The sequence below is a fragment of the Sardina pilchardus genome, chromosome 12 (genome assembly GCF_963854185.1).
Source record: "Sardina pilchardus chromosome 12, fSarPil1.1, whole genome shotgun sequence".
In the NCBI taxonomy this organism is placed as follows: domain Eukaryota; kingdom Metazoa; phylum Chordata; class Actinopteri; order Clupeiformes; family Clupeidae; genus Sardina; species Sardina pilchardus.
The window spans coordinates 18,726,207-18,736,206 of record NC_085005.1 but is presented as its reverse complement, the minus strand read 5'-3'; the positions used below and the strand labels follow the sequence as shown (position 1 = coordinate 18,736,206).

The window sequence follows — 10,000 nt, the reverse complement described above, 5'->3', positions numbered from 1 at the left end:
TCTGCAGTGATCCTCAGAGATTTTCTTTGAAAGGTGCACAGTGCAGTTTTTTTTGTGGAGTTCCTTACTGGAACTCCACACTGGATAGGACCCCCCTTTTTAAGGCACTGGGTGCCACTTCAGTATCAGTTTTCAACACACGACAAAGTCAGAGGAGTCCACAAAGAAAACAGTAGGCAGCTTACACAGGCTGCTATAGCCAATGGAGATCCCTGGAGCAAGACCAAGATCAGCAAAGTTTCCGCGACGTTACATCTCGAAAGTAACGTCATGAAAGCCGTAAAACATGACATATAGATGCAGATTTCTCCATAATGCACCTTTAAAGCACTCCAACCAGGTGGCTCTGGGCAGTCCTGGCTGCCTCGCCCGGTTTCTCTCCCAGTCGCGGCTTTACAGCGCATCCATCAGGGTTTCCGCCGTGACATTTACACGTTGCACAAACACAGCCACTGTGGCGTGAGAAAAGCTTGTTGTCCTCTGGGTAATGGGAGTTACAGGAGTCGGCGAGGAGCCGTTAAAAGCACGGGCGCCCACTGCTGATGCATGGGGACACATCCATATACACACACACACACACACACACACACACACACACACACACACACACACACACACACACACACACACACACACACACACACACACACACACACACGCAGCCACACCACACACACACCCTCTGCTGATGCAGGAAATGATTGTTTGGTTAGAGCCGAGATGTGAATTACGGCGCTACTTAAGGCGTCTGGCTGCCGGAAGCTATAACTATGGACACTTTGGAATTAACTCGGAAGGTCTGAAATTACACAGGAGAGCAGCTCCACATCGGAAAACAGTTTTATAAATGGTGAGAGTAAATGTCATTTATAAAAGCAAATGGTGTATTCCGGCAAGCTCTCCGATTGATCAAATATGAAGCAACTACTTTTGTGTTTGTTTTACTATTCCCGTGCCTGGAAGGGGAATTGTTTTCTTTCTGGTGGCGATGAGGCTAATTTGTCACGCTCTCAGAAGAATGTTACGTAGGACACAAACAATCATGAGGGTCACTTTGTGGTCCAACAGCAGTGGCAGACACTTCCCGAACGTGTCCGTCCTGTCAAGGTGAATCATGGGGCAGGCAGAGCACAGGCCTGAGTGCACATCCCTGTGAACACTCCCAGAGTTTTTTTTACTCAAAAGCCTCTCCTCACGTAGAGTGAGCTGGGCAGTGGCTACTCAAAATAGAATATGAATGTGTGTGTGTGTGTGTGTTTCAGTGGTTGAGTGAGTGAGTGAGTAAGAGAGAGAGAGAGAAAGAAAGAGAGGACGAGTGCATGTGAGTACGAGACTGCACGTGCATTTGAGGGTGTGTGCATGTGTACACGTGTCCAAGTGCATGTTAGTGTGTTTGACGTTAAAGCTTTGAGCTCCTGCTCATCCCTCCTGTATACAGATGCCAGCTGAGGCCCTCCATAATAAACATGAATAAATCCCTGATACTGTACAAAGTAAAACCACCTTAACATCTTGGCTCCAGGCTGCCCATATTTTTGAGCCAGCATCTACATTAGCAACATTACCTTCACCATAAATCTGTGTCACAGTAATATGAAGACAGGCTGAAACATATACAGTGAAACATCAGAAATCTCAAATGATGCAAAATTAAATGGATAACACAATGTTAAACGTAATTTATCAATTGACTCTTAACGATCCACTCCACTATGTTATTACTATAGTACTATTGTAAACTATAGCTTGCTGAATGTGGGCCATGTTTGTCATAAATGTATACTGTAGAAACAGAGATACCACATTGTCCGCTCTGTTGGGTAGAATATGTAACTGTATCCGCCATATTGGAGTGGTCATTTCATGAAATCCTGTTCAGAATTAAAAGTTATTAAACAATTCAGATTCCAGCAAAAGACTGCGTTCTCTCAAATAGATACAGAGCAGAAATTGACCGCTCTGATATGCCGGCTGAGCAGATGAATGTCAGGAGGCGAGAATGTCAGGAGGCCGACTGCGTTATCTAGGTTTCTACATCTACAGAGTTTGCTGTGTATCTGGGGCAGCGGGATATAGTCTCTCTGGCCCTCGGAGGTGTCTGGGCCCCGTCTGATGACTGCCTCACTCCCCTGCTCTCGCTCGTTCTTTTGCTCCCTCGCTTCGCAGACGGTTACCATGGAGCTTTCCCCCGCATTCATATCTCAGCCTCATATCTCGAATAGCAGCCTCCGTAACATCTGGTCTGGTCGCCGTGAATTAAAGAGACGAAGTGTGGCTTTTTTTGCGCAATCTGGCGTCTGTTTGGCCACTCAATAAACCCTGACACGTGCGACGTCCTGACACCTGCATCTCCTGACACTCATGGGCCGCCGTAAATCACTCACACGCTGCTTCTGAGAATGACAATGAACTCCAGATCCCGGCAGGGCTCTTTCTGTTGCGATATGGGGAGCCTGTAGATGGAGGCTGCTTTGGCTCGGCACTCTGCCGTGGTATCACAAAAGAAGCCGAGAGCCAGTAGTGCTCTGTCATAAAGACACGAGGGGAATAGTGTGGAAGAGTTTCTAAGATGAGAAATCCTCTGCCTCCTCTTTGAAACAATGCTGCTCTGCGGATGACCTTGCGACGCTTTCTCCTGTGTGCTGACAAAAGGCCTTTTGAAATTGTGTTTGATTAAACTCTGAATGCAAGAATAATCAAAGAATCTTTTTTTTACGTGACCAGCTGTTTCACAAGGGCTTAGAAATCTTTTTTGATGTTTTTTTTTCCCCTTTCCAAACAATGGTGAAAAAAGCATGGTGCATCTACAATAAATGTGAGTACAAAATGTGGGCCTGCTGATATGAGTTACAATAATTATCCACACTTAATACGACATAGCCATTATACTCCAAGATCATTTCAGGTTATGAAACAATCAGTCACTCTGTACTCTGAACATTGTACTGAATAGGCCTAGCATAGTTTGCAGTATATTGTAAGCATGTAAGGCCTACTCAGTGCTGCATAATACTGAACGACCATGGCCTTCCATGATCTAAAATAAGGGTGAAGGCTAGAAGGTTAGGATATGGATTAATAATGGAGTTAGGTTGGCTAAGCTGCTCTCTTACTACTGAATAATAGGAATGTCCTATGAACCTCATACATCAGAGTTTATAATACTGATCCACTAAGTCTGCAACTATGACACTATGGCTGCAGTGATCTAAAAGACTACTGACGCAGTATCGAAAGTCCAACCCCCTACACTTCTGCTAACCCAGACAACTTCCTCCACCCCCCCCCCCCCCCCACCCCCCATCCCCACCTCATCCCCACACCCCATCCCACCAACCCCCTCTGCACCCGGGAAACACTGGCTGTGTTCTGACAGATTCGGAGACAGGCCAGCAGCCTCTTTCATCTCACAGGCGCTCTGCATCTCAGAAGATTTACCTCGGAGCCCCCACCACCAACCCTCACCCCCACCTCAACCCCAACCCCCCCAGCTCCCATGCCCTGAGTGGGGAGCAGGCTGCTGCGCTGGGGCGAGGAGATCTCTCCGAGCTCAGACCCCGTGCCCTTCAAGGGAGCCCAGGGAGCTGCCGGAGGTACCAGCTGGTGCTTCCCGTGCCCTTATCACCGGGCTGGGGTCCGGAGCAAGACGACACGCAGTTAATCAAAGTGCCGTGGGGGAATACGGTCCGTGGGATTACAGCCCCACAGGCTGCCATGCTGGGATCTTTTATGCGAAGGGGGGGTGACACGTCGCAGCACTGCGGAGAAACGAATCGTGTTTCAACTCGCACACTCGTTGTTTTTAATGTTCGGGGCCCCTCGCTTAATTAAGATTGGCTAATTGAGTGATTTTGGGGTAATTAAATAGCCCATTAAATCCAACAGCCCGACGAGCAGCGCACCACGCAGAGGGGTCTCTGTGTGCGCTGTTGATGAAGGCGTCACTATGACCCTTTCATAGCTGCCGGGTCTAAAAATAGCTGGCTATTTGGCAGGTATTGCTACTGGGGTTGAAAATGTCACAAATTACCCACAAACTCAGACCCAAACTGAACACGAATGGAGAAGATAATTGGTGTGTGACGCTGACGCACTGGTACATTTCACTCCCTAGTTAGAATGAATGACACAGACTTCTGGCAGTGTGGACTTGAGAAAAGGAGGTCACCTTTCCTTTCGTAGTCAAGGTGAATAATTCTGCCATTAGACTGCAGAAGAGATGTTCTTTGCATTGCTGTTAGGTCTGTTGAAGACAAATCCAGAGAGGGCTTGGGTGTGACATTTCAGCTCAAAGCCTGTCATGATACCACAGCCAAGGTGGCTTTTCTGAGATATGAAGCGGAGCCTATGAGATCATCTCCCTCCAGACCAGATGGGACCATGTTCTGGCCTGTGCTTAATGTAAACACCTAATGAAGATCTAGAAGGTTCCGGCATCAGCAAAAGGTTCAGCAAAGGTTCCTGACATGGAGCACTCCACAGGACCCCCACAACAAGCGTTTGAAATGAACCTTAACCAGTGGTAGGACTTCCACTGGATCAGTGACTGGCAGCTCACCTGGCAGACATATTGTATTGGCTTACTTGGACATTCTTTGCACAGCAAGGGCCCTGGCGAGTGGCGACAGTAGTGAAATTGCAGTCTTGCCTCTCACACCGTTCGGGGATGATAGTGTCAGGCTGCACCGCATGCTGTGTTTGAAAGGCCATGAGCATCTAATATGGAAGCAGATGTTATATTTCCATAAAGCAGTTTGAATTCTTGATTAAGTTCTTCAGTTCGTGCCTTCCCAGTAGAGGGGAAAGCGTGGTTACATCTGCAATGATTTGTTGCCTTTGTCCTCGCATACAATTTACCTGAGCAAGACATGGCCTAAATCTGTCCCCTGCACTTTCAATCCAATGAAGTTATTGCTTTGAATAAGTACGCATGGGTACCCTAATGCTCGAATTAGTTCCATACTTTTCTCGACAGCACCTGTCATACTTCCCGCCAGGTGATTAGATATTCATCCTTGTCCCTGAGTCAGAACAAAGTACGAACAGCTCGCAGCGCACAGGACTCCCACTTCAAACGGGAGAGATGCCAAATAGCGAGCGCATTCAAAGAAGTGAATGGAGTGAAATCCCAGGTGACTGTCACACAGAGAATGAAAGAGAGAGAGAGAGAGAGAGAGAGAGAGATAGATGGAATTCCTTTACAGAGACCTAAGCACTGACAATTATTTCTTTCGCAAGTGTTTCCGTGAAATGTATTGTGAAGATACAGATTCACAATCATCGCCTTTCCAGGTTGCACACATGACCATGGAACCATATCCTAGCTAATAAAATTCGTAATAATTACAACCATTTCGGCTAAATTACGACAGAATACGGCTATCACGCTGAAATCACAGTCCACGAATTAATTATTTGCTTGAAGATGGGTTGCAGTAGCCTAAGTCACTGCGACCATCACACCTTTACATCATGCATACACGACTGTAACTGAAAGTATAGAATTTAGCTATGCTGTTTCTCGTTTGCTGTGTTGTTGTTTTTTAAGTGGCAGACTTCATGATGTACCGATTCAAAAGTTCTGCTGAGTTTTCTTTAACCTTTACAGTCCAATTGTAACGTATTTACGGATGAAAAATAGGTTCTCACACAGTGTAGCATGCTCTAAGAGAAAAGGGGTGCGCTAACTTACTTGCTCCCACAAGAAACATGTCACTACCGAAGAGCAACAGTGCCACGGAGTTCACAAAGACCAAGAGCCGAGCCATGTCTTCAGAATGGTGTCTTCCTCTTGTAGATGTCTACGAATCCATAAGCAACAAAATATCCATTTGTTCTGAGATTGCTTCGTTTTATTTCTGCATGATGGCTGCCTTGAAATAGTTCTTGACTTAGTTTCCACAAACAACGATAGCCAAAGCAATCAACTTTGTGAGGGTCTCAGAAAAACAGCATGATAGATATTCGTCAAGTTTCCCATGGGCGTCCTATTCAAGAAAAAAATGTTTCACTAATGTAGCGTACATGTGTGCAATACTAGCTTCGAGAGGTTTCCATTTAATGTCGATTCTATCCTGATACTAAAGGCAAAGTCGACGATTCAAACGCAGCCGTGCCATGTTACAGTTCTTTGCTGTTAAATATCCTTTTGTACCTTAGCGTAACATATGGATTAAATGCTAAATCCGAGTTAACTGGGTGGACAATCCAGGACCTTGGTCAGCTCCATGTTGAGGATGAGCGCAGAGCCACAACGCGTGTGCTGAGACGCAACGGCTAAGGTCTTCATTTATTCATCGACGTAAATTTTAGTGCTTCACTGCCGCGCCTTGAGTGCCCGAGGACTCAATGAAAGCAAGACGCCGAGTTTTTCCACTCAACCTTTGGTGTCCTGTCCTACCACTACAAGTAGACTGATGAACATGTATTCATCTCTCTTCGTCCTTCATTTGTGAGGATTACGTGGCGTATTACGGACATGCCCAAGGTTCAGTAAAGGTCCTCGGTCGTGTCCGTTTCCAGATTTTTCCCTTTTTAAGAAAGCTCACTGGGTTGGATTATTCCGAGATTTAACGTGCACTAATAAGTGTTCGAAGCTGACCTGGCAGTGAGACTTACATGTAATGCGCAACAGGAATCAGACCTGTATGCGTTTACTGGAGAGGCTTGCCTTCCTTTTGCGCGGTTGGTTCTGAAGTTCAATTCAGCGTAGATACGGTGCTGTTGCTGTCTTAATTTCAGGAGCAGCAAAGCGTGAATGGCTTTCAGCAGTCTGGTATATTCAGTGCTGTCATGTTTCTTACGTGTCTTTCTGCTTACGTATTTGTAAGATCATAGGTATGGAATCATAAATAGATGGTTGCCATTTTTAGGCTATAACAGCACTCGATAAAACATATCTATTTTTATTTTATTTCTTTGGAGTTTTCTCCTATGTGTTTCATATTAAATACATCTATTTATGATACACCACCATAAAACTAGCTGTACCCTTGTTGTTTTTGCCACTGATAGTGGCTTTATTGAGGGTTCATCAGCAATATGTGTGACAACAACACAGGCTGTGGCACATCAGAGTGACCTTGAAAAGCTACCCCACTCAGCCATTTCTGAACTAATGCCAGCCAGGGGGTAGTGACACTATTTATTTGTAGCCATAATAAAAACTCACACGCTTCTGGTAATGAAAGCAACAAAGTACAGATCTGGAAACAGTACAGTTCAACCATCTTGAAAACATTTGTCATAATTCAAGCCTCCAGTTGAATCCAGGTCATCTGGCAGTGGGTTCTAAAATTAAGCTTTTTTGATTGTACCAGGTACAGGGTACAGGTACCAGGTATCAGTTGCTGCGAAACTGAGGGTGTAGCTATGGGGAGTTAGTGTTAGTGTTTGGGGAGTTATCTCTAGTGCTGGAGATACCACAACCCAACAATTATGTAGTCTGATAAGGATTAAAGAATCTAGGGTGTCCCTCGAAATATGAAGTGCGAGTGAGTTTATATGTAATGGGAAGGTGAACTCTGTGTCATGCATCACCAGATACAGGATAAGTTTGCTTTGAGAGGACTGGACACCATGTGCCATCAGAATGAGGATGGTAAGATAGTATTGATAAGCTGATGATAAACAAAAGCAATCAATGTGACTACCACAAGCATTGAACTGAGAGTTCACATCTGCGAGATGAGATCTTCACTAATTGTATAACAGAAAAGAGACCACTCAATATTCAAAAGCAAGATAGAGCACACATCACCCAAGCTTGAGTCTTCTGTACCATCCCACATGATATTGACTGAGGAAGCTAATCACATTCATCTGCATTTTGATGAGATGCAATCACATTTATAAATGCAGAGAATATGAGGAGCATCTCTGCATTGTACTGTACTTTCATAAATAAATTCTGTATGGATTAGCAGGGCGCTGCAAAATGCATATTTATCGAATAGAGAGCGCTTGACCAAAATGAAACCGATTATGCAGACAAACTGCCGCAAGGCGAAATTGAAATTCAGCGGTACACTCCCAGAAGTGAAGCCAAACTTCTATTTCGCAACGACGTACCTCACTTCTTCATTGACAATAGTTAATTGGTCTGGTCTGGAACATCTACATGGAGACTTATATAACAAAGGACAGCTCAGAGAATCGATTCGTTTCCCAACCTGGCGCAAGGAAGACCATATTGGAGAGGGGGGGTGGTTTTATGGCTCATAAAGTGCTTTGTTGGAATTAAATAAATATATGAATGAGGAGGTGCTGCTCAAATGGCCTCTTTATGGGTTCTTGTGGAAATAGGAACGCCCTCAACCTTCTGGATCCTTTTCTGGTGTCATTTGATGGCTTCATTTCACGAAATCCATTACATCAGAGACACCACGATCCAAGAAAATCTTTAGAAGGCATCCAAAGGATATTTTTTGGCAATTGCAGAAGAGTTGGTCTAAGTTTGGAGAAGTTTCACAGAAACTTTTCTTATAGGTTCAGGTCAGTACAGCACAAACTTGGTATTTAGCTTCAGTGCTTTTGAATATACTGTTCAGTTACAGGAGCCAAAGATGATTTCAGAATACTTTGAAGACTTATTAGGCAATAGGGGAAAGTATGTTAACTTTTTTGTAATAAATAAATACCTTCACCAATGACATTGAAGTAATAATACAATTATTTTTGTGAATTCATATTTGCTTCTCAGTACACATGACTAACTTGACTCCTTCACCTGCCTTGCCTTGCCTGGACTTCACGAGAGCGAATCAACAGAGTGCTGTATATACAGTATTTGGCTGAAAATGACAAAAACCTTGATGATTGACTGAATTTCGATTGATTTCCCCTCCTGTTTCTTGCAGCAACAGGTTCCCAGGACAATTCCTATTATGATTCTGTGGCGCATGTGAGTGAAAGACAGATAGATAGATAGTGAAAGAGAGGAAAAAAAGAGAGAATGAGTGAAAGAAAGAGAGAAGCATGGTCAATTTCATCATCGCGGAGGACGGACACCAAGGTCAGCACAACACATGAATATTTATGCAGAGATGGTGGCCACTCCTATGGATTGACATTCAGCTCCCAGCCTGCAGTGCGCTGACAAAGCTTCGACAGGTGACGGGGATTGCTTTTTAACGAGGCATCTGTTGCACATACTGATCTGGGGGTGAAATGGCAAACAAATGACGCTAACGACGACGACAACAACAACAACAACAATGACAAACTGCCTGTCAACTGCCTCCAATGCAACTTTGATAGTATTCAACTGAACATGAATAGGTGAGCACAAAATTCAAATGACTGGCCTCATAGAGGTCAGCACCATTAACTATCTGATAAAATGTCAGCACGAAGTGCACAAGATGCATGGATAACGTTATAACACACACAATATAATGCACGCTAGCAGAAGTTATAAGATATTGGCAACATTCAAGATTCAAGAAAAATGTACGTGTGACATACAGAGTTATAACAGTGTATAGCCAATAGTGAAATGCAAACCTGGCCAATTACAGTGTATACATATATACAGTATATAAAGCACAATAGTTTTTAGTAGTTTTGTTTTTCCTCAAATCTTTTTGGGTTTAGGGGTATCCACCCTTGTCTTGTAACACTGAGAGCAATCTATGCCCCCCCTGTACTGATTGAAGACACTGTAATTATGAAGCTCCTGATTAACTAGGTGGGCTCTGCTAATCAAAGGTTTCTCTGCTGACCTCGGTCATGAATGCTTGGCAGGGTAAGATGGATGGCAAGGCAAGGCAGGTCCCTACAGCAACTCTGGGCCACACACAGTTTCAGACATTCTTGATGGACATGACTATCCTTTCACTGTAGTAATTTCATCATTATTGAGTAGTTTTTTCTTCTAGCTCCGAATCTTCTGGTCTCCGTGTTCTTCTAGTCTGTCTGTGTGATATGCGGTACTGGTCACAGTATCTTTCAGTCATCGGGCACTAATGGTGGCACAGATGGTGGCCAGAATGCAAAGTCT

The 10,000-nt window shown here is 44.4% G+C and overlaps 1 protein-coding gene across 1 annotated transcript in view; it reads right to left on the bottom strand.

The window, feature by feature from the left end:
* Positions 1-5,780, bottom strand: part of fndc4a (fibronectin type III domain containing 4a) — a 32,334-nt gene extending 26,554 nt beyond the window's left edge. Inside the window, exon 1 of the mRNA XM_062551492.1 lies at positions 5,693-5,780. Within this exon, the coding sequence (XP_062407476.1) occupies positions 5,693-5,768 (76 nt within the window). The 5' untranslated portion in view covers positions 5,769-5,780. The remainder of the gene's footprint in view (positions 1-5,692) is intronic.
* Positions 5,781-10,000: the final 4,220 nt, after the last annotated feature.